The 23760-nt window shown below is 52.9% G+C and overlaps 1 protein-coding gene across 1 annotated transcript in view; it reads left to right on the forward strand.

Annotated features, from left to right (window-relative positions):
* The window catches only part of LMX1A (LIM homeobox transcription factor 1 alpha), a 155170-nt gene extending 136687 nt beyond the window's left edge, over nucleotides 1-18483 (forward strand). Inside the window, exons 4-8 of the mRNA XM_082702599.1 lie at nucleotides 7878-8050; nucleotides 10729-10806; nucleotides 12107-12176; nucleotides 14792-14962; nucleotides 16372-18483. Of these exons, the coding sequence (XP_082558725.1) occupies nucleotides 7878-8050; nucleotides 10729-10806; nucleotides 12107-12176; nucleotides 14792-14962; nucleotides 16372-16532 (653 nt within the window). The 3' untranslated portion in view covers nucleotides 16533-18483. The remainder of the gene's footprint in view (nucleotides 1-7877; nucleotides 8051-10728; nucleotides 10807-12106; nucleotides 12177-14791; nucleotides 14963-16371) is intronic.
* Nucleotides 18484-23760: the final 5277 nt, after the last annotated feature.

Consider the following 23760-nt stretch of genomic DNA (forward strand, 5'->3'; position numbering starts at 1 on the left):
ATGTCCTGGCTTTCGGGGAGAGTTTTGGTCTGTTCTTGATTTGCACGCTGTGACGCTGGTGTAGAGGAATCCCGTGGTGCCACAGTTACTAGTGTTTCCACGTAGGACGAGTCTGGGCAGGGGCGGTCCGCATTTGCACCTGCACTTAACAATTTGGATCGTGTGTAAACATGTTTTTATTAAAACGGGGAAAGTGGTCAAAGAACTCGGGAGGAAAGATGCAGTGTGTGCACACGTGTGTGTGTGCACGTGTGTGTTTGTGTGTGTGCGTGTCACGAGTGTGCAGAGTTGAGAGGGAGAGAGGCAGGGTAGGTGTTAGCACAAAGCCTGTTCAAACATGAAAAAGCCCCAAACAGAGGCAAATCCACAATAATCCCAGCAACCTGCACCAATACTGTCGTGTTTCCCTCTGAGCCTCCTCTGGCAAGGCTTCCCTCTCGGGGGCACCGGCCCGCTGAGGCAAGCAAGCGGGTGTCCAGGCTGTGGCACCTGCCAGCATCCCCAGAGTGGAGATGTTACCACCCCCTTTGGGGTCCTGGCTGGCCCACTGGCCCCTCTCCCTGCTTGGCACAGAAGCCCCCATCCGTTGTGGGCCTGGCCGCACAAAGGTGCCTTTCTGGGCCACTTGACCCCCAGCCGACTCAGGCGTGCACTTGGCCTCTGTCTGCTGTGCGCTGGAAAGAGTTGGCGCCCTGTGATCGGAGATCGCGGCTGGGATCGCAGTGGTAAGGTATGTGTAGGGGAGGGAGGAGCGTTCCCGTCCCTTTTGGACAGAAAAGAATGGCTTTCCAGCAGGAGCTTGTGGGGAATGACTCGCCCCCGAGAAAGCCTTTGCCGGGAGCCTTTCTTTCCTCACTCTTTAATAATGGCGACGCCACCTGCAGTCGGCCAGGCCCTGATATTTGCAAATACCACGTACCCTTGGAACTTCATCACAATCCCATGTATTGAGGCAGGGAGAGGCGGCGTGGGGGCACAAGACACAGCATCCCGACCCTGTGCCCTTGGGCAGTACAACCCCCTCCTTGGGCCTCAGTTTATGCATCTATAAAAGGAAAAAGAAAGACAAATACACATTTTCTGCTTCTAGGGCTGTGATAGAAATAATGAAGCAATGCAGTTGTAAAATGACCCATGCCAAGGATTAGGTCAGCATAAGGGATTTTTACATTCTCTTATAGATGAAGAAATGGAGTCTCCGAGATGTGGGAATTACATCCAAGGGTCCACAGCGAGTAGCAGAACTAGGGCTTAGAATCCAGCTCTCTTATTTCATGGCCAGAGCTACTTTCTACCACTCTGCATAGCCCCTGACATAAAGAGTGATCTTCCAGTGGACTATGGGACACAGGGCAGCTCACTGTCGTCACTCTTAGGCTAGGATAGGCGCAGGTAACTGTCCTTTACTTATGTCCGGTTTGCTGGTTAAAAGGTCTTTTGCTCAGGGCGCCTGAGTAGCTCAGTTGGCTAAGCATCCAATTCTTGGTTTCAGCTCAGGGCAGGATCCCAGGGTCGTGAGATCGAGGCCCCTGTTGGACTCTGCACTAGGCGTGGAGTCTGCTTAACTTCCTCCCTCGCCCTCCTTCTGCCCCTCCCCCCTGCTCCCTTTCCATTCTCTCTCTCTCTCTCTCTCTCTCTCTCTCTTTTGGTGGGCAGGAAAGAAGAGTTTATTAAGAGCACAAAACCCCCAAAGAGGAAGGAGACCCGCAAGGGTTGCCCCCCCCTTCCCATCTCTTAAAAAAAAGTCTGTTTCTCCTCCCTGCAGGAGCACCTTGGGCCTGGCTGGAAGTGGACAGGCCTTGGATGAAACCTGGTCCTGCCTCCGGGGCCCTGTGTGTTAGAGGGAAGATTCCCGAACCTCTCGGAGTCTGTGCTTATTCCTTAGGTGGGAGCAGAGTGGATGGTATGACCTGCCATGCGTGTTGCCGTGGAGATGACAGGACCTGTGCACCCTGGACACAAAGGGCCTGACACAGACTTGGTTCCTGGGGTGTGGGGATTTTCTTCTGCTCAGGGTCCCTGGCTAGCCCTGGGGCCTGAGTGATTTCCTCAGCACCGTGCCTGGGCCTAGCAATTCCGTGCCTGGCCTCCAGGCCTTTCCTGGTCCACTCTTGCCCCCATGTAGCTCCAACCGCAGAATTCCCCTTGTCAATCATTTCATCGTTGCTGACAGCATCGGCTCTGGGACATCAGGGCCCCTCTCCACCTGAATTTCTTGTTCCTCCCAGTTGTGTACCCTCCAGTGAGACCCTGAGCTCCCCGGCCTGGTCCCTGGCCGTAGGTTCATTTTCTTCCCATCCTGAGGTCAGAGACAGGCCGAGCTCTCCAGGACTCCAGCTCCCCGCCCTCCACCTCTGGAAAAGCCTCATCTCCCTCGTCCCCATGTTTCAGCTGCTGCCACTAGCTTCTCTGGCTCACGGAACCATCTTTTCTAAATGCCTACATTTGTGTTAATGTTTCTCACCATGTGCAAAGAACTTAGCCAAATTCTAGGTAACATTTTGCACCGTTTCACACGTGCTAACTCTGTTTTCTGTTCCTTAGGAGCAAGGGGTTATGTCTGAGGGCTTTGTTACCCCTCCCAGTGCACTGAGCGGCCCTGGGCTGGAACGGCGTGCCCACACACCTGCTACTTGATCAGTCCCCTTCCTGGGTTGATGTCTTGCTTCTGTGCCATTGACACAGGCAGCTCTTGGGACAGGCAGCGCCTTGTCGCCTGTATCTGGAACTGCTGCATGTTGTTCGTGTGACTCATTTTTTAGTTCAAGTGACACCTGCACAGTGTCACCTTCCCTGATGCCCTCCCTAGGTCCTTGGAGGAGAGTTATCCGTATTTGGGCTTTGGGTCTTTCCCCTTTCCAGATCTGAGAGCTCTGTGAGAGCAGAGGGCGCGTCTCCATCCTCTGCGGATCCCAGAGCTGTCCTGGTCCTTGCCTGGAGCCCAGGATGGATGCTCATTGAGTCAGTGCAACGAACCGGTTCCAAGTCCGATCTTTCAAGGGAACCTGGGTTTGGCTGTAGTCGAGACCTCCGTGCAGAACCATGGGCAAGGTAGTTTCAGACAGGAGCTACACGGACTTGAATTTTCTGGATCGCCTTGCCTCTTGGATTTTAGGTGCTGTGCTGCCCCTAGAGTTGATGGCTGCTTGGCTCCAGGAGAAAGGAATTCCGAGCCTGACATGCAGCCAGCAGCCGAAATAGCTTCCTGTCTTCATACATACCGCCCTTCCTCCTTTCCCTGCCCCTCCCCCCACAGCAAGCCCCAGACCCTTCCTCTCCTCCCCACCCCACCCCACCCTCCCCCAGCCTGAAGGACATTTATGAGGCTCATCACGGGGGAAGCATCTGAGGCCTGTTCCTGCCTCTCCCTTCCCTAGCACGCGGGGCTCTGCCCCCACCCCCCCACCTCCTGGGCCAAGCTCAGATATCTCTTCCCCTGTTTATGGGCCGTTGGGATTTTTTCCAACAACCCGAAATGAATGTACGAGGCCCCACAGGTAGTGCAGCCCGTCTCAGGGCCATAAACCACGGCGGGGTCTTTCATCTGTGATTGCTCATGTCATAAACGAGTGGGAGGGCCAGGCAAGGGGGAAGAACAGCCCTGAACCAAGCCAGGTTTTTTGGTTTTTTTTTTTTTTTTTTTTTAATGAGAAAGGGGAAAGAAAAACCCTGAGAAACATGTGCAGACTTTATGCCAAGCAAGTTCACTTCACGATGGTAGACTGTGCGTGGAGATAAGTCTCTGGACGTCCCCACTAGGAGTCAGATTGATGCCGTGTTTGTGTCTAAATGGCCTCCAGGGAGGCTGACATTTGTTGTCGGAGACAGCGAGTGGTGTTCCTTTCATCTCCATGGAGGGGTGTCAGCTTAAATTATGAGGGATCGCTCCGGCCCGCATCGGGGTGTGGGAGCGCTGGCAACGGGGCGGGGCCGCCTCCTCCGTCCCCTCCCACGCCTCTGCTGTTTCAAAGCGGCTCTTCCTCTTCTGCTCTCCAGCATTCCTGCTGGTGCTGGGAGAACTTTCCTAGCTCTTTCCCTTGGACCCGTCAATCGATGTGCTTCTTGGGCATCGCGTGTTTTTTGGCAGAGAAGTTGGGGGTCCGGGTCAGACAGGCCTGTCCCTACGGCACGAGAGGGCGGGAAGCCTCAGTGGACACCCCCTGGGAACAGCCTGCCGGTTCCCCAGCAGAGTCAGAGGGGCCCCGTGCTGTCCGTCACAATTACAGCCCCGCAGGTCAGGAGCAGGGCGACATTAGCGACGGTCTCTCTTCTCCTCGGCAGCGGGGTCGTGCGTCTGTTGGCACCTTGAGAGATGCCAGGAGGCCCCTGTGCACTGCGTCTTTGGAATCTTTCTTGCTCAGCTCTGCCAGGGCACCTGACATCCCACAGAGGTGTCTGTTCGCTTGGGGGCGTTTTCTGTTCGATGCATACATGGTTTTGACCGTGGGAGAGAACACGGCGGACTGTGCGCCTCGCGGACGCCTTGGTGTCCATCAGCAGAGCTTTCCATCCCAAGAGTCAGAACCTGTAAGACTGGGATGGAGGATCTGTAAGTTTTGATGGAAAACAGGAGGTCAGGAGAGGTCTAGGGAAGGGATCATCTCGCTATGGTATGCAGGCCTGATCTGGCCTGGGGCCCGTTTCTGGAAGAGTCTTATTGGCACACAGCCACGCCTACTCATGGTCTGTAGCTTCTGCGCTCCAGTGGCAAAGGCCGGTCGTCGCACTAGACTGTAAGGCCTGCAAAGAGTAAAATAGACCCTCGCTGGCCTTTTACCAAAAAAAAAGGTTGTAGGCCCCTGGTCTAGGGCATGAAGCTCTTCTTGGAAGGCAAAAGGTGGGACCTGAGGAGACAGAAGAGAGAGATTGGGAACTGAAAACAGGGATCGAAGGGAGAAAATGTGCCACAGCATCAAGAGAAACTCTTGAGACCAATCTTCATCTGGTTCTTTCTGTCCTCGCCTCCTGCCCCTTCACCTTCCTCCTCTGAAAACAAATGTTTTCATCTCTCCTCCTCCAGGGACGGGGAGAGGAGGAATGAGCCACGCACAGTGTTCCCACGTCCTCCTAAGGGGGCCCCGGGGACTAGCCTAGGGACGAGTTCTCTCTCCTCCTCCCCTTTGTTCCGCGATGGAGCAGCAGCTCTTGGGGAAGGTGCCGGGATCCCAGACAAGGAGTGGGGGAAACACAGCGACCCGAGGGGCCTCAGCCAGGCCGCCTCCGGGGCTCCCAACAGATTGCAGCAGTTACACTGTTGGGTCTGAACTGGCCCAACCCCACTCTCTTGCCCTCACCTTCCTTCTCACGAGCACTCACAGGCTCCTGTACTTAAACTGACTCTCAGTGTTGGCTGGGGTCATGTCTGCAAAGAGAAACGAATGCTGGGTTTGTAAAACCTTAACTCAGACTCCCGTCGACAGGCAACTATTAACAGAAAACATGTGTCTCGGATCAAGAATATTTCTTTTATGTTGAAGTAATAATGGTGACGATGACGGTGAAGATTTAGTGGGCACCTGCTACATTCTAGACGGCGCTAAACCCTTTCTGTGTATCTCATTTAATGCCAGCAGCCCCGTCACTCTCCCCAGTGAGACCTTGGAGTCTGGAGAATTTGCTCGACATCACACATGACTGGCCGAGCTGGAATTTAAACCTGAGTTTGGAAGACTCCAGAGCCCACACTGCTCTCCCAAAGGATGTCAGTGTGTCTGAGACATCATTGAGGAATCTGGCATGATTTTAGACCTTACATTTTCAGGAGTTTTGTTTTCCTAGTTATCCATAAGCATATGCATCAGACCACCTGCGGCGTGACTGTCAGAGACCCGGACCGACTCCAGAAAACAATCGCAAATATCATTTTGTGGACAAAACTGGTTATAAGACATGAGGTTCCTAAATTATACAGTTGCATTTTATTCTGTTGTGTCTATCTGATGAGATATTTTCTATGCTCCAATGCCTTTTTAAAAAATTAAGCTTTTAATTGAAATTCCAGTAGAGTTAACATGCAGTGTTATAGGCGTTTCAGGGGCGGGAGACAGTGAATTGTACCAGTGCATTTTCAGACGCAGTCTGCACGTGGGATCTCATGGTCGTTCATTCCAGACTCCACTCCTGTTCATCGCTGGCCTCGCAGGAGGTCTGTATGAGCCTGGAGTGGGGGTGTCAGCCCATTTCCAAAGAAAACTCACTGAAGGCCTCATCGGTAACAGAGGAGCATCCTTTTGGCCCTCCAGCAGCAGACAGAATTCTTGGCCTCGGTGAAGGACTGGGCTTTGGGGAGAGGGGGTCTCTGAGCAGTGGGGTGTAGGGCCTTGCAGGGGTGAGTGTGGGGAGTCAGTGCCTTTTTTCCCACTGTCTGTCTTCTTGTGGGGTCTTCTTATTTCCCCATGGTATTTAGTTCTTATGTGTTCATTTTTTCCTTGCCCTTCTGAAAATATCCTTCTAGAAAGATCCTACGGAAGGATGGCTGAGGTCAGCTAACTGGATTTGCCCCAGGGAAGAGCTGCCTCAGAGGTGAAGATGTCAGAGTAGCCACTCCTTGTCACGAGGATACTTCTTTATCTCTTGTTTAATCTTTCTGGGGTTTCCCTCTGTACTCTTGAGGCGAATGAGGCAGAAAGGAAAAGATGTTCTCTCCACATCTATTTCAAGCCTCCTGTGTGCTTTGCACACAATAGCCCTACCCCTGAACCACGGTACCCTGAGGTGGGGTACCATTCGCTGCGGTGGTATAGGTGGGGAAACTGAGGCCCAGGGCATGTCCACACTCTCATAGCTCCATGCTTATAATGGGGGGCCAGGGTGGATGGAGACTCAGGTGTGCCCACATCAGACCTGTTCAATGACATTGAAAGGGCCGTGCCCTCCAGGAACTCACGGGTTAGTGTCCCGTCATGTTCCAACTGTATGTCTGAACGTTCACAGAGAAAAGAAGCCATTGTCCTTTTGGATGGAACAGTCAACAGAAGTCTGAACTAAAATGGCGTATGCACCTTCCCCTTTACAGAGGAGGGTGGGATGAAGAGCAGGAGGTGTGTGGCTCACTCACGCCTGGATTTCTGTCCATGATGCAAGAGGGGGTCTGGGAGAGGCTGTGATGGCTACTGAAGGCTTTGCTTCCTTCCTCCAATTGCTCACAGCTTGTGAAGTAATTCCTGTAAAGGCAAATACAGTTACTTTAATCGTTACTGTAAACACAAGCAGTTTTGCCCGACTACCTGTGTTACGTCCATTCTGTTATCTGTCCCTGCAGGTAATCTAATGCTGGTCCTCCATGGCCATTTATTTATTTATTTATTTATTTACTCCATGGCCTTTTAAACAGTAATATTTTCCACCCCCTGGCGGTGTCTAGAATTTCAGACACAGTATCTAGGAAATTACACAAAACTTCTCCAGGCCTAGACTTGGAAAAATGACTTTTAAGAAATAATATTAATAACCAGTGCTTCTTGGGCATCTATTACATGCCATGCAGAGTTCTGAGCACATTATTGAGAAACTCATTTAATCCTCATAACAGCCTGAAAGACGTGGGTTCTCTCCTGTCCCAGTTTTGCACGTGAAGAAACCAAGTCAGAGAGTTAGTGCCTTGCTCAAGGTGATGTAGTTAGTAACTTTGGAGCTAAGACACCACCCTGGGAAAATGTTTGGAGCCATAGTGGTAGACTCTCTGGTTGCTGTCTCCAGATGTTAGAAGGACTTTCCTTGGCCTCTTAGTGGAGGCTTTCACGTCAATCCTTCGGAGGTTCCTACACTCACCTGGAAAGCCATCCCGGGAACACGGACCCGAGTGCCTTGTTATACAATAACATACAGCTCCAGAAAGTGGCTTTGGAGAACTTAACAGTGTTTTCTTCATCTTTTAGGCAAAAGCGATGATGAAGAAAGTCTTTGCAAGTCAGCCCACGGGGCAGGGAAAGGAGCTGCCGAAGACGGCAAAGACCATAAGCGCCCCAAACGTCCCAGAACCATCTTGACGACCCAACAGAGGAGAGCATTCAAGGCCTCATTCGAAGTGTCCTCCAAGCCTTGCAGGAAGGTACAGGGGAAAGAAGGGAGGAACGGGGACTGGGCCCCACTTGTTTGTGTATCTTGCCCTCCTCTGGATTGCCCATGGACATGTGGGGGAGTGAAGGCGTTGGGGGAGGCTGTGCAGGTGGCCTTGAGCCCTGCTGAAGGCTCCAGATCCCCGATCCCTTCTGTGCACGCATACCCACTTTGAGTGGCCGCCGGCTCAGTTTACAGAGAGCGATAGAAAGAACAGTAGGTACAGTTATGGGGATGGACCCAGATGCTCTAACAAGGAGAGCAAAAACGGAGCGGTTTGTAGACATATATTTATTTAGTTTGGGTCTAGTTTGTTCCACTTGGAGTGGCGACTTTGGGATTCACTGATGTCTTACTTCATCCATCTTTGTGGCTGAAGGGTATCGCCCGGTACGGGTGTGTCACAGTTTGTCCCTCCCCGGTCGGTGTGTGTTTGGATTGTTTCCAGTTTGGAACCGGGACAAATGGGGCTGATGTGAACTTCGGTGGTTTAATGAGGTATGAGTTTATTTTCATCTCATGTCTCAGTCCAGGGCTAAGCAGCCCAAGGTCAGCAGGGAGCTCTGTTCCCTGCCACAGGGTTCATTCATGCTGCCATCTTTTCCAGCCACTGTGGCGGAGAAAGAGGGAGTAGAGGGCAGGCCTGCCCCGAGATTCTGCATAAAACTTGCACTCAGACATGGTGGCCAGAGTTTAATCCCATGACTGCGCCTCCTCTATGGGGGTTGGGCAGTAAGTCGGCCTGGGTGGCCACATGTCCTGCTGAAGCTTGACCGGTGGTTAGTGGGAGGAAGGAAAGAAGGGACACTGGGGACAGTCAGCAGTCTCTGCCACGGACAGCTGCACCGGTTTATTAAGTATCCGCCATTTATGGACGGCCACGTGCTCAGTCTCGTTGCTGATGCTATCCAAGTAAGACAACTTTTTCAATTGAATCTCGTGGAGGAAACACATTGAAAAACCGAGCATTGTTTTTTCTCTACTGTATTAGTCACCTTTTGCTGTCATAACAAATAAAACCTTGGTGGCTTCCAGCGGACATCCTGTTCCTGCTCCTAGACTGCAGCTTGGCTGTGGCCCAGCTGGGCTCAGGTCCAGGCCCACTCCACCTGTCTCTCTGGGGCTCCAGGCCAAGGGAGCACGCTGTTCCTGTGAGGATGGCAGAAGGCAGGAGGCCAGGTCATACCGGGCAAACCCACTGAAAGGCTCTCCTTGGATCACACATTCCGTATTCACACTCATTCCACGAGCCAAGACAAGTCATGTGGCTAACCCCAAGTGAGGCAGGGGAAGGCCTGCCTGTGGGTGCAGGGGAGGGAGGGGGCGTGTCTGCTGAACTGACTAATAGTACAGTTTGCCATCGCACTTGACCTCCAGCAGACCTTTCTCTGCCTTCATACTCCTTAAACTCCAGGCATGGAGCGGGGAGGAAGGAAAGCCCCAAAGCAGACTTAGGTAAGGACCAATGATCATCTCCTTCTATTATTACTAATTCTATACGTTAGACTCCCAGCCTCTGTGGCTGGTGCTGGCGGCCAGGCAGCCTGCAGGCCACCAGCCAGTAAGGAAGAGATGTGTGTGCACATAACACGGGGGAGAAAGCTGTGAGGACCATTACAGGGGGGCAGCCTGGAGCCGTGGGAGCACAGAAGGGAAAGGTCACTTCTGTCTGGGGAATCAGGCAAGGCTTTGTGGAACAGGTGGCTTTTGAGCTGGGCCTCTGAAAAATGGATAGGGTTTCAGCAGGTGGAGGTGGGGTCGGGGCACACTGCTATTTTAGTTGGCTTAGCAGAAGGATGTGTCTTAAAGATCTGGTTTAATCATCATCTTTAATCATCTTCTCCTAAGCCCACGTAGTGTGTTGAAGGTGGACCACTTCCCAAGGCCCGTTGTGAGCTCTCTGCCCCCATGTTAGGCGTTTAACCCCATGTCTGCCCAGGATCTAAGCAAGAGGGCAGCGTCTCTCAGACTCGCTCTCAGAAAGTCTGAGCTTCTCAACTCTTCCATTCCTGCCACCTTGCCCGCCCCTCACCGTGTGTCTGCATGGAAGGGAGTGTTTCAACCATCCTTCAGCATGGGGACCCCGACCATCCTGTCTCTACGGGGCCACAGCACATGTGCTGGTCAGAGCTGACTGCTCTCGATCTACCCGAATCCAGATGGCTCTGGTCTCGTTCTCCTTGAGGAGGGCTCGCTCAGGGTAACAGTGAATATGAATATTCATGAAGCCCCCAGAGTCACCTAGAGCTGTGAGGGACAGAACCAAAATGTAGGTCAAGGAACGGAAACAGAATAGAACAAGAGACCGCTGTTTGTATTGCAAAGTGGTTTTCACCCTCATTTCTCCTTAAGTCGGTCTGTACATTGGCGTGGATCAACTCCGAAAGCACGATCGATGATGGGTTTTGCTCATGTTCAAAAACCACTTGGAAACCCGTCTTGGAACACACATCTAATGAGTTATTCCCTCCTTTATTTACCTGGTGAAGGGCTTCCCTCCACTAGAAGGGAAGCAATGGTCTTGTGTCTGGGCTCAAAGTGGCCAGTAGCCACTAGCCAGCTCCCACCAAGATGCAGCCTGCCGGCCTCCCCATGCGCTGCGTCGGGAATGTTCTTCCCCCTCTCTGAGATGACGATGTTTCTCTGTTTCTGATGTTCCACTTTGTCAAGGTGAGGGAGACCCTGGCCGCAGAGACAGGGCTGAGCGTCCGTGTCGTCCAGGTGTGGTTCCAGAACCAGAGAGCAAAGGTAATCGGCTTCATACTGCCGTCTGTCTCTGTGTGGCTGGTGTCCCAAAATAGCAGCAGGTAGGACTTACTACTTGTGGATGTGTTGTCTAACCAGAACTCGTTGGATAGAGTAGTTCTCACGATTCAGAAATTCTGTTGTGGGCAGTCATGTGGGCCACAGCTGTCCTGCTTGGGGGAGAGGCAGGGCATTTGTTTTAGTGAAATGACTGATTTTCCTGGTGGCCGTGACTGTGAATCTGGCCAGCCATCTGCTGGCATAAATGTCTTTTTGTGTTTTTTGGTAAAAATGGATTCTTTAAATCACCTTTAACTAATGCAGCTACCAAAGTTATTTTAAAATTGCCAAGAGAACCTTCTATAGCTCTGGGGCCATGTGGTAGCATGGTGGCACTAATTCCTTTACTCAGTGCCCCCATATACACCCCAATCATCATACTGTCTTCCGGAGCCCACCAGGGTCCACATTGCTGCACCATAGTCTTGCGCTTGTCAAGTTTCCTGCCCCTAGAAAGGCATGTGGCCCATGGCCCATATGTCTGGGGTCCTAATCTGTAGAGGGTGATAACTTCCTATCTCACTATCTGATCATGATTGGTTAGGATAGCACAGCGCTGCCCTAACTGAATTCTAGCAGAGCCCTGGGTACACACTTCATCCTGGGAGGACCCCATGTTTCCATAGGCTTGAGAGGCCCCGTAACCTCATGGCTTCCTAAAGCAGGGGAGTTTGAAGCTCTGAGAAATGCTTGTTTTTGTTAGGGTCTCACGGAACCCTAATGTTCCACTGAACACAGTGCAAGAAGTTGGGTTACGATTCTCCTTCCGGGAGGTTTTGGTGGTACCAGCGTGCTCTGGGAGATCGGCTCCTTACCCCGAGGCTTTGGGTCTGGCAAGGGTCTCGAACACCAGAGCCAGCAGACGGGGGAGGGGGCGGGGAGCAGCCTCCTGCCACGTACCAGGTGCCACGCCATCAGCAGCCCCTTGCTGTGGGCCCCACGCCCCTGCACTTACACCTCACTTGAAACTGTCACCACATGAGCAGCGACATTTCTCTGCTGAGGGGATGTCCCCGTGTTTGTGAGGACCGACAGCCTCATGCTTCCCAGCCAGCTGACGGGCCCACAGTGGCAGGGGAAGAGCCCAAAACATCCGTGGGCAAATGCGCTGCTGGCTCTTCTGCTGAGCGAAAGCGCAGGTGTGGTCCCTCTGCTTTCCACACGAGGCTAGTATATCCCCGGCAGGGGCCTGCTGCTGGTCACCTGATCTAACCCCCTAACCCAGCGCCCCTCTCCTTGTCAGATGAAGAAGCTGGCCCGGAGGCAGCAGCAGCAGCAACAGGACCAGCAGAACACCCAGAGGCTGAGCTCCGGTAAGTGGGACCCTCCAGCCAGGCCTGCCAGGGTCCAGGCCTCGCCCACCTCATGGCTCTTGGTGGATGGCGGAAGGCTGCCTCTGGGCTCGGCGAAGCCCTGCCTGCACCAAGGACGGTGGTCTTCCAGCGAGGATAGAGGCCCGGGGGCTGGGGGAGAAGGTTGAAGGCACGAGCCAAGGCCTGGGATGCTGACTGCTGTGGTCTGAGCCATCTCCGGAGCCCCGGGGGCTGCGGCAGGAATCCCCGCAGGGCCCAGGCCACAGCCAGATCCTTGTCCTTCCCAGCAAATCAGTTGACGGAGGACGTCACTGTGACTTATCCATTTCGTAAACAACAAAAGACAGTAAAAATGCTGCGAGTAAAACAGTAACCTGCTCCGTGGTTGGGCACATTCATGGATTCACGCCGACCTGAGTCTGACACCCTCACACCAGGGGAACAGAGAAGTCCTTTGTCCCCACCTCACTGATGAGCAGACAAGGGGGACCGGGGTCCTCGCTGACTAGGGGGTGAGTCAGGACCGGAGCAGACGTCTCTGAACCTCGGTTCCACTAGGCCGTGCTGCCCCAACTCTCCCCTCCTATAAGCACCTTCATTTGCTCTTGTGGCTAATACGGCTGATGTGAGCACTGGGAAGGGAGTCAAGAGGGACAGATCGTGGGACCTTTCAAGGGAACCAAAAGAAAAAAAATCAAATATAACTATATTATGACCATATCATTCTTTTTTGAATTTTTTTAAAGATTTTATTTATTTATTAGAAAGAGGGAGAGAGAACACAGGTAGGCAGAGCAGCAGGCAGAGGGAGAGAGAGAAGCAGGCTCTCTGCTGAGCAGGGAGCCTGACGTGGGACTCGATCCCAGGACCCTGGGATCATGACCTAAGCCAAAGGCAGCCACTTAACCAACTGAGCCACCCAGGCGCCCCTGACCATGTCATTCTTAAAGGACTATGCACCCAACAGCATTGTAGTGGGATTCCCTAAGGGATCTGCTTGTACCTCAAACAGGAATCATCAGCCATCAGTGTGCACAGAAATCACTTGACATGTGGTAAAGTACAGATTCTGATTCCTCTAGTCTGGGTAGGCCCTGAGATTCTGCATTTTTAACAGACACCCGCTACTGCTGGCCCACGGACCACATTTTGAACAAGGCCGTGACTGTGACATTGGCTCTCGGGCCCCAGGCGGGACTCCTTGCCCTTTCAGGATGGACCTTGCCTTGTGCTTGATACCTGAGCTCGGCTCAGTGTAGAATCTGACTCCTGCAGCCCAGATTTGTCGTGGCTTCTCATTTTCTACACCAAACAGTGTCTTAACGTCAAGATAGATGCTCAGAGAGGGAAGTTAAGCAAGGACATGGGGACTGGGGAAGGTTATTGGGGCAGGTTAGTCAGCAGACCCAGATGCTGCTCCTGCTCCACTCCCAGAGCTATTTGATCTGGGACCAGCCTTTCTGCTTCCTGGCACCCCAGGCTGTCTGTCCCTGGGGAGGGAGAATGACGCCTACCAGCCCTGTTGCACTGGGCCTCCGGGAAATTCAGAGAGGGTCACGGCCATGGAGAAGCCATGCATGTGGACTCTTACAGGCCAGCATACTCGGGAGGTGGAGAACGCAGCAAGGCGTTATGAGAACACACATTCAGAGTGCTTGAGGCTTTGGAGAACTCAAAGGGCAACTCCGAGGGCAAAATCCTAGGGCTGATATAAGAAAGCAGAAGCTCGTGGGGAGTAGAGTCTCTGAGAGCTCAGAGGCCGATGTTCAGAGAACCTCACAGCAGGATGTGGAGGCAGGACGTGAGTCCTCTAGTCTCCAGAACTTTTCTACGCAAGTGTAGCAAGTTGTTCCAAAGCATGTTCACATGCCTCACGGACTCTTGCTCTCCGTTCCACAAGGTCAGCAGGGCTGGAGTCACGAACCCCACCTGACTGATGCGCTCCCAGTAGGGGATGCTTGAAGGGTCTTTAGATCCATCCCCTCGAGGGGCTGCCAAACTTGTGTGTAGCATCAAACACCTTGGATTTAATGATGTACTTCGAAGAAGCTCTCCAAGGTCAACTGCACCTTCCCCATCCCTGTTCTCTGAGGATGACCCTTGATGGCCCTTGGGGGGTGGGGCACAGGCTGGGAACCACTGATGTCACCTCATTCTGGACCATTTTATACATGAGGAAACCAAGAACCAGGAAGTGAAATGATCTCTCCATGCTCGTCACCCTTGTGCCATCCTCTTGGACACTGACTAGGGCTGACCTAGGTAAGGTCACAACAAACATGGCAGTTTCTGCTTTGCGCTCTGCCCTGTTGCTGGCTCCGGGGAAGCCAGCTGCCGTGTGGCCAGGCTGCTCAAGCAGGCCTGTGAGAAGTCTGTGTGGTGGGGTCCCCACGGTGCAATGGCAGACGCAGCACGTCCCACTCCACGTCTGGGGCCCGTGGCATCACAGGCACCCGCCCCTCTCACTCCTCCTTCCAAAGTCATAGCAAAGGCTGGTATTGGGTCGGGACACCGGGCAGCAGGGGACATGAATTTCGGAAGATGCTCTCAGCCTTCTCTGCCAACCCGGGACCCCGCGCCGCACTTGGAGAATGACCTGCCTTCTCTGTCCCCAGCTCAGACCAACGGCAGCGGGAATGCTGGCATGGAAGGAATCATGAACCCGTACACGGCTCTGCCCACCCCACAGCAGCTCCTGGCCATTGAGCAGAGTGTCTACAGCTCAGACCCCTTCCGACAGGGCCTCACCCCTCCCCAGATGCCGGGGGACCACATGCACCCGTACGGTAAGACGGACGCCCACCCCTCAGCGACCTCTCACAGCCTTCCCTCCCCGACACATCTGCGCGGTTCCCAGATCCTCACCGAAGCGGCCGGCAGAGTACGTGCCCAGAAAATGCCACTAGAATCATGTAACCAGTGGCCGCAGAAGAAGGACCAGCACACAGTGTCATTTGTGATAGTTCCATTCGCAGAAAGCACCATTTCTCATTGAACGGATGTTACTTAGGGGCTCCAAACGCGCTCCTGAAGCGTGACCAGAACTGTGGGGTGTAGAGCAACCCCTGCCTGCTCTCAGCCCACCCCAGCTGGGGCTGCCTTTAGTGCCGGGCGTGAGGCTGGCTTAGGCTCCCTTACCTGCCCTGCTTGCTGCCTCAGCGGACGGTCAGCAGCCGGGCCGGGGCACGCTGATGGCGTGCGTGAGCTCCGGAGTGGAGGGCTGAAGTTCAGTCTCAGGGCCAGATGAAGGTCACTGTGTTTTTATACGGAGAAGGTCAGTGGCATATGTGATGCATCTAATCTGGGTCATCTGTGATAAACCGCACTGATAGCTAAAAATACAGTTTTATTTGGCAAACCTTCAAAACGGCATTAGAGAGACATGGCTCAGCTCACAGATTTTTGTCAAGCAAATGCTTTTTTTTTTTTTTTTTGCCTTCATTAAAAACCGTGTTGAAGTGACCGCTGTCCTCCCATGTGACGTGTGCAGCAAACTGGGACAAAGATCCAGCTCTGCAGACTTCACTGACCCTCATTCGGACAAACCTGGGAGCGCCTGAGCAGATCACACGTGCAGAGGCTGAGGGGAAGATGCCTCTGTTCTTGTCACTGGGGTCCCCGAGCGATCCACAGCTGGCCCTCCCATCTTCTCCGTCCCGGGTGTAAACTAGCCCAGGGTGGGCCCCTAACCCTCCTTCCTCTGCAGGACACACTCGGGGAGGCAGCAGACACTCGGTGTGATCTTGCTGTTTGAACGGACCCCTGTGACCCCGGAGGCGGCACGAGCCTCCTTCACAGAGCCCGCGTGGATTTTCTTCCCGATCCACGTTCAAGAACCATTTTGGGGGCTGAGTCCTCCCGGAGCCCTGCCCCCCCCCCTCCAGGTGGAGGTGCTCCTTCCTGCCCACTCCCCAAACTCACCGTCTAGACGTTCTGACATTTGCTGCTGCGGCACCCCGTTCGGGCCTCTGGCCTGTCCTAGTTGATACTGTTTTCTGTGGTTGGGCTTTCCGCTGGAGCCCGCTAAGGCCCTGAGAGGTCTTCTGCAGGGGGATGGGGTCCCCTCCGTCCCACTCCGCTCCTGGCTGTCCCTCGGCCCGCCCCACGGCACCCCGCTGGCTGCACTCCCCCACATTCCTGATCCCAAAGGGAATCCTTCTCCGGGACCCTCCTGACCGTGTCGTCTCCATTTCAGGTGCCGAACCCCTCTTCCACGACCTGGATAGTGACGACACCTCCCTCAGCAACCTGGGTGACTGTTTCCTAGCGACCTCAGAAGCCGGGCCCCTGCAGTCCCGAGTGGGAAACCCCATCGACCACCTGTACTCCATGCAGAATTCTTACTTTACCTCTTGAGTCTTCCCCTCGAGTTCTGTGGCTGGGCTCCCACCCAGAACAACCGTAGGCCGCGAGGGGTCGGCCGGCGTTAGGATGGGGAGGCCAGGGAAGAGGTGGGCTGGGGAGGGAGTTTTGTCGGGGATGCTGTTATATTACGACCTGATGTAGCTCGGCATTTCCAAAGACTGAACACGTAACGGATCGCATAGTTTCACGTTTCTGATAAGTCTTAGCTTTAGGTGTGAAGATGTGTTTATCTCTAAGGACAGGGACTTTTAATATAGACATTCTTATGCAAACTATAGGTATCTAGAGACTCCTAACAACTTCCCGCTCTTTTGGGGAAGCTTTTGTCAAGAGGTGCATATGTCTACGCATCCATATACCCATAGACGGACAGACAGACAGACAGATAGATGTGTGTGCGTGTGTAAGCTTCCATGCTTTATCATCAGAGTTTATTCCTAATTATAACAGACACCAACTGTACAGCAAAAGTAACTTTATTTTCAGTGTGAACTATATTTAAGGAAATGCTTGATGCACTTAAGTTATAAAATGAGATAATTTACTTTTATAAACTTTATTTTTCGTTTGAAGAGACTTGTCGGCAGGGCAGAGAGGGCCGCTCCGCCTGAGCCCGGGGCGTCGAGCGCTGGAGCGAGTTCTCTTTTCAAGAGTGTCGTCGAGGTTCTTGCTCTCTTGGGGGTTGAATCATGGGGCTTGGAGGGGACAGAAAAGTCCCCGAGCGTGTTCTTAGAAAGGGTAAAGCCTAGACTCTTCAGCTTTCTTTTCAGTTCTGACGTGTAGTTGTGGGCAGCAGCAGGAAGGTCAGTTTTGCTCTTGAACTTCAGCAACGGCAGGTGTGGGATGAGGCTGACACTATGTACCTACCTCACTGGGGGACGCCGAGGCTTCATTCACCCCTCAGGACCCGTGAGCAGGGCTGGAACGAATAGCTGGTATTTGTCTAAAATACCGGACCAGCCACTTGGCAAAAGAGGCTCCCGGAGGGGGAGACGGTTGGCACCCTGCGCCCTGAGGGCCACTCTGCCCGCCGAGGTCCCTGAGGCAGAGCCTCGGCTGGGAAGGCCCGCTCAGGGCCTCTCGGGGCTGGAGTCCTGCGCTGGGGAGGAGGCCGTCGTTGAGGGGATGGAAGAGAGGGCATCGTGGTGTTCTAGACCAGGGGTCGGCAAACCACGGCCCTCAGGCTGTGTTTTATGGCCTGCCAGCTACAAATTTTGTTTTCTTTCTTTTTCTTTTTTCTTTTTTTTTTTACATTTTTAAAGGGTTGTTTAAAAAAAAAAAAAAAAGGACTATGGGACAGAGCGTATGTGCCCCGAAAGCCTGAAATATTTACTACCTGTGCTGTCTGGCTCTTTTCATAAGATGTCGGCTGGCCCCCGTTCTAGAAAATCTATTTCTAAACAGCCTTCTGGAGCTCAGAGAGGCGGCAGGGATCTAGGCGGAAACCCGGGCTGCTTCCTCTGTCCCGCTGTTCGGACTTGGAGCCAGAAGGGCCGGCTGCCATCGAACGCGGGAGTCTGCACCCTGCCCTCCGCTCGTGGTGCTAGGACCAGCTACTTCTGGGCTAGGAGGCCTCCTGGGAAAGCAGACGGGTCTCAGGGGGAAGCCGGGGGGTCCGATTGGTCCCCTCTGAGAGGGGCCAGTCCAGGCTTGGCCTCACTGCCGAGGACGTCCAGGGCCTTCGACCCTTGTCCCTTCACTCTCTGCAAAGGGGACGTGATCCCTTATGGTAGAGTCTGTGTTGTGTGATTTTTGTGCTCATGTTTATAATTTATGTAAACCACCCAGAAGCCCAAGCCAGTCTGGGAAGTGGAAATCGTGCAGATGCTGTGGGACTCCGTGGGCTTCTGTGGCAGAGAGCTGGAGAACGTAGCAGAAACTGTGTGAGTGAAAACAAATAGAGATCCTTCCTCCACGCGTAATGGCATACCGAGATGAAATTAAAAACCTCTTACAAATGAGCTGTCGTTGATTCAGGGGCAGGGGTGGGGTGGAGGGCCCGGAACCAGGGGGGCACGGGTGTTTTGTCGACGGGGGCCTGGGGAGGAGCACAGGGCGAAGCTGAACGCGAAGGGAAAGCGACTCCAGCGAAACCTTCCTGCCTCGGTCTTCACGAACCCGGCTGCGGAAGGAGGCCGGGGAACATTCGGCCGGCGCTGTCAAGTTCACTCGAGGCGGGGTGGTTTGCAGTGTGTGGTGTGAGGACGTTTGCTTGGAAATCAGAGCAGGAGAAAGATGTCTCACCCAGGACCAAAGGGCGATGCCCGGGCAGGATGGGGGCGCGGAGCCACCGACCGGAGCTTCTCCCAGACTCCACGGTGGCCTTCCATGTGGTATCGGGGTGACTGTCACGACTATGACAAAAAGAAGTACGGAAATGGTAGGAATGAGTGCGAGACCAGGACTTACACTCCAAAGGCGGCGTCACTTCCGTGTGTCCTCTGGTCCGCTGGCCAGACCCTGTCCCCCCCTCCCCCCAACCTCTGCTCATGCTCCCTGTCAGAAGCGGGCTCAGCCTCCTGCCAAGGAGGGCCTGGAAGCAGAGAGAAGGGAGTTAGGAAGCCAGGCTGGCGGGAGGAGCCCTCACCCGGGCTGGCCCTGGTTCTGTCCCCAGATTCCGCAGAGAGCCCTGGCTGGGGGCCGTTCCCTGTCACCGTCTGTCTGCCCGACGGCTCCTTAGCCTTCAGCTTCGGCCTGCCACGTGGGGTGCGGGGTCTGTGTGGGGAACCCAGCCAGTGCCACCTGCTGCACCACCCCCCGATTTCCTAACCAAACAGTAGGAATTAATATTTTTGCTCACCTGATGGACCTGGGGAGGAGTTTGAGGGCACCTCTATTCCCTTCCAAGATATTGGCGCCGATGGTTTTTTCTTCTTTTCTCTTTACTTCTTTTTTCTTCTTTTCTTTTCCTTCCCCCTTCCTTTCCTTTCTCTTCCCTTCCCTTTCCTCTTTTCTTTCATTTTCTCTTTTCTTTGTTCCCCTTTTCTTTCCTCTCCTCTCCTTTCCTTTGCTTTCTTTTTTTTTTTTTTCTTCTTCTTCTTTTCTTCTTTTTTTCCTTTCTTTCTTATGGCTCGGAGTAGGCACACATGGGGTCTGAATCCCAGTCTCCCCCACCCCCCGCCACCTGCAAGGTCAAACTGGGTGGGTTACTTCCCTCTCCTGAGCCTCTCACTCCTCATGCATGGCACAGGTAGGGTGCTTGTCCCTGGCAGAGGTGACAAGGTCAAGTGAGATGACACAGGCAAAGCCCGGAGCCCTTCACGGGGCACACAGCGAGTGTCCATTGTGTGGCGGCAGCTGCGCCAGGGGCCAGGTCTACCGCTGGGGTTCGGTGGTTGATGCAGAGCTAAGGCAGTCTCTGTCCTTATTAGAGGAGAAAGGAGAAAACCCCCTGGTTCACCTAGGTCCCCCTGGCATCAACATAATCACTTTTTATGTAACTTCTTTAAACCTCAGTGTGGGTCTTAATATAGCCTGACTCACAGTTGTGGGAGAGTTGGGTTGGTGGGGTGGTTGGTTTTTTTCAGGCCGGCAGATAAAATTCCAATTCCAAGGATACACCATGAACTTTGCCCCCTAAGGAGAAGCCGTCAGGTCACAGGCGATCTCTCTAGCTGTCCGTAGTCAAGTCAGGGCTGAGGTGAGAGAGAGGCCCCTGATCCGTAGTCCGAGCCTTTTCCGAGCGGCATCGTTTTGAGTCGACCTGCCATGAATCAAAAATGGGAAGAAACTGGAATTAATTAGTCAATTCCAAACCCAAAGACACATTTCTAAGGGCTCTGCAGGCAAATCCAAGCGTCTCTTTCTCGCTCCCTTCCCCACCCTCCCAGTGCAAACACATTCGGTCCAAACTGGATACAGACAAATTCAACTAGAATTAAAACCCAATACTACGTTGTTTCCTTGAGTCCCTTTGTCTAGCCTGTTGCAACATTGTTCCATGACAGGATGGGGAGAGTTCAAAAGAAGGCCTCCTTGAGCTTACAGGCCCTGTCCACATGGGGGTGGGGGAAGGCTGGGGGTCCCTGGCCCTAATGCTTTTGTCCTATCTGAAGTTCCCAGGATGTGTGACTTTGACCAAGGCTCTGGGCCCCCATTTCCTCATTTATCAAATGGGACCAATGATGCTCACCTGTCTTACAGGTTGGTCGTCATGAGTCTCCAAGGAAATAGGAAAGATCTCAGTAGGCCGTGGACCGCTGTACAAGTAGCCTTGGGATCTTGTCCCAGGAGGCGCATGCTGATGGACAGCCTGGCACCCTGTGCATTGCTCCTGCCTGAGTGGGTGCCCATGGCAAGGAAGGGGCACCGTGGATCTGAGGGAGATCATGTTTTTCGTGCCCCAGCTGCTGTAGGTTACTGCTGCCATGGCCTGATGGGCCTTCTCCCTTCCAGGGGAAGATTCTGGGAAGGAAAAAAAAAAACAAAAAACAAAACCTAGGGTGGCCTCTAGTGGCCAGTGCATTAGGTCACTTGTCTATACCTGCAGGCTCCCTCCATCCAGCACCCCGTGTGCTTAGGAAGGGAAAGTGGGGCCCGCCCTCAGCAGGGATGCCGCTGACCAATTTGCCTCCGTTAGCACCTCATGTGTTCACTGAATTCATTTCACCAGCATTTGCTGAGCACCACGAATATGCCCTACCGTGAGCCGTAGAAATAGGATCAAGTGGAAAGAGCTGTGGGCCCCGCTCTCCCGGAGATGACAGTTAGTCGGGGAGAAACGTGAACGAACTGAACTTGCCTTGTATCGAGAGCTGCAAAGGAGGGGCACCTGGAGGGGCTCAGTCAGTTAAGCGTCTGCCTTTGGCTCAGGTCATGATCCTGGGGTCCTTGGATCGAGCCCCACATGGGGCTTCCTGCTCAGTGGAGAGCCTGCTTCTCCCTCTGCCTCCCACTCTGCTGCTCGCTCTCTCTCTTTCTCTCAAATAAATAAGTAAAATCTTGGGGGAAAAAAAAAGAGGCCCACAGGAAAAGGTGTAGGACATTATGGGACTGTAGATCCCGGTGACTCGTGTCCTTGTACCCAAGGAAAAGGGCACAGAACCAAAACTAGGCCAGCGTCCCTTTCCAGGACTTGAACCTAAGGGACTGGCACAAAGCTGGAAACTTGTTTCGAGCTAACCCGTTTCCACACGGGCGCTTGCCAAGACGGCCACGCTGCCTGCTGTCTGGCCCCTGAGCTCCCCACTCTCCTCTTGTTGCCAAAAGGAGTCCCCATGCCCCCTCTGGCTCTGTGAGCGCTCTGCTCTGCTCATCCCACAAAAGGCCCTTTTTTTCCCTCAAGTTAGCCTGAATTGGTTTCAGTCGCTTGCAGCCAAAAAATCCCGACAGGACCTATACACCTACAAATGTTGTGGGGGTTTGCACTGTAGGAAGAGAGAATGTGTACGTGTGTGTTCCTCTGGATTCCATTGCATAGCTGTCACATCCTTTATTTTATAGATGAGAAACTTGCGGCTCAGAGGAAGTAAGGCCAGGGTTGCAGAGTTGATTCGGGGCACAGTTGAGTTTTCAGTTCATTTCTCTTGGCTCTTTGTCTTTGCTTGTCCCCCCAAGCCTGACTTCTCAGTGGCCGGGTTCATGGAAGTCAGGAGTACATGCATGGCGGGGAACTGGGAGAGATGCAAAGAAGTCACAATATTTTTCCTGCCCGTAAGGAGCTTACAATCTAGTTGCGAGTAAAGAACATGCACACGAACCCCCCGTGTACGCCTGTGTGTGCCAAGAGTCAGGGCACTGGCATGCATGAGGGGTTGAGGCATTCAGAAAATAGAGAGCTTGTTGGGACAAACGACCAAGGAAGGGAAAAGATACTTTACCAAGAGGATGGGGCTGGGATTGAACCTTCAAAGATGGGCTTGGTGGCCATAAATGTAAAGCTTAGATTTTTACATGTCAGTGATTTAATACATATGTTGAGAGGAGGAAGAAGTACATTCTCAATAAAAAGACCAAAGTGGATAAAGGCACAGAAGAAAGGGTGCAAGGCACGTTCAAGTGTAAATGCACGGAGACCGTTCTGGTTGGGCAGAGGGTTGACTAATGGCAGAACTAGAGGAAAATCGAATGAGATCGATGGTAAAGGTGTTGCCACTAATTCGTGAACATGGATCAAAGGCTTCCGTTTCAAGGTGTAGCCGTGGCTGCTGGTCGTTCCCATAATTTATTGTCTCCTAAAATGAATTCTCCATTTGTTACTTGGAATAAAGCCTATACCTCTCAAACTCTAGTGCAACTAAGTTGGTTCATTTGACCAAGTTGACCAGCGAGATAAGTAGAAGGGTCATATGGCATTTTTGAGGCACCTTCCTTAAAAGACCACTGGCATGTGCCCTTTCCCTCTTCTGTCATTTTCTTCTTCCTGGCTGCAATGCAGATGTGATGGCTGGAGCTGGAGCAACTCTCTTGGGTCATGAGAGGAACCCAGGAGTGGAGGTGACACACGGGGAGACAACACAGGAGGAGTCTGGATTCCTGAGGACTTCTGGGAGCCAAGCTGGCATATTAGCCCTGAACTACCTACATCCTAATTATATATATGCAGAGAGAGAAAGAAAGAAACTTCTTTCTTTTATTAAGTTACTGTTGTTTTGGGTTTCTTCAATTGACAGCCAAATCTAATCCTGACTGATACACAAAGCCAATCCCAATTAGGAAGAAATCTAAGCCCATTTTGTTCCCCTCATGCTGCTGAGATAAACAGAGAAAGGTCCAGACAATATATTTCTAGGCAATTCCTAGCTCAGGGGCCTCACCACTGGGGTGAGGCGGAAAGAGGCGGGCACGGTTGTCCTGTGACTTTAAAATTTATGCATAGGTGATCTGGAAAGCAGTTACTTTAGAGCTGGGTCCTCTTATCCTTTGAAGAAAAGGAAGTAAAGGCGGTTTGTTTATTTGCCCACTTCATCTGAACACACTTCTCTAAATATCCCTGTCTATCTTTGGGCGTCCTTAAGCAATGTAGAATTTGACGAGTTCACCCAGCCTCCGGAAGTACCCTACAGTCTTTCCTGTGTACTCGTCTGTAGTGTTGGCACACGGCAGTATACACATTTTGAACACGTAGTATGCATATTTGCATTATTTACGCATATAGGTATGTACATGGCACGTACGTGCACACACACTTACGAACACCATCCCGTCCCGTGCCAATAATGAGCTACGGACTGATTTTAGGGAGAAACCTTCATTCCCAGGTCCCCTGTTTCCGTGAGGA

Source organism: Mustela nivalis, assembly GCF_964662115.1.
Source record: "Mustela nivalis genome assembly, chromosome: 16".
NCBI classification, from domain to species: domain Eukaryota; kingdom Metazoa; phylum Chordata; class Mammalia; order Carnivora; family Mustelidae; genus Mustela; species Mustela nivalis.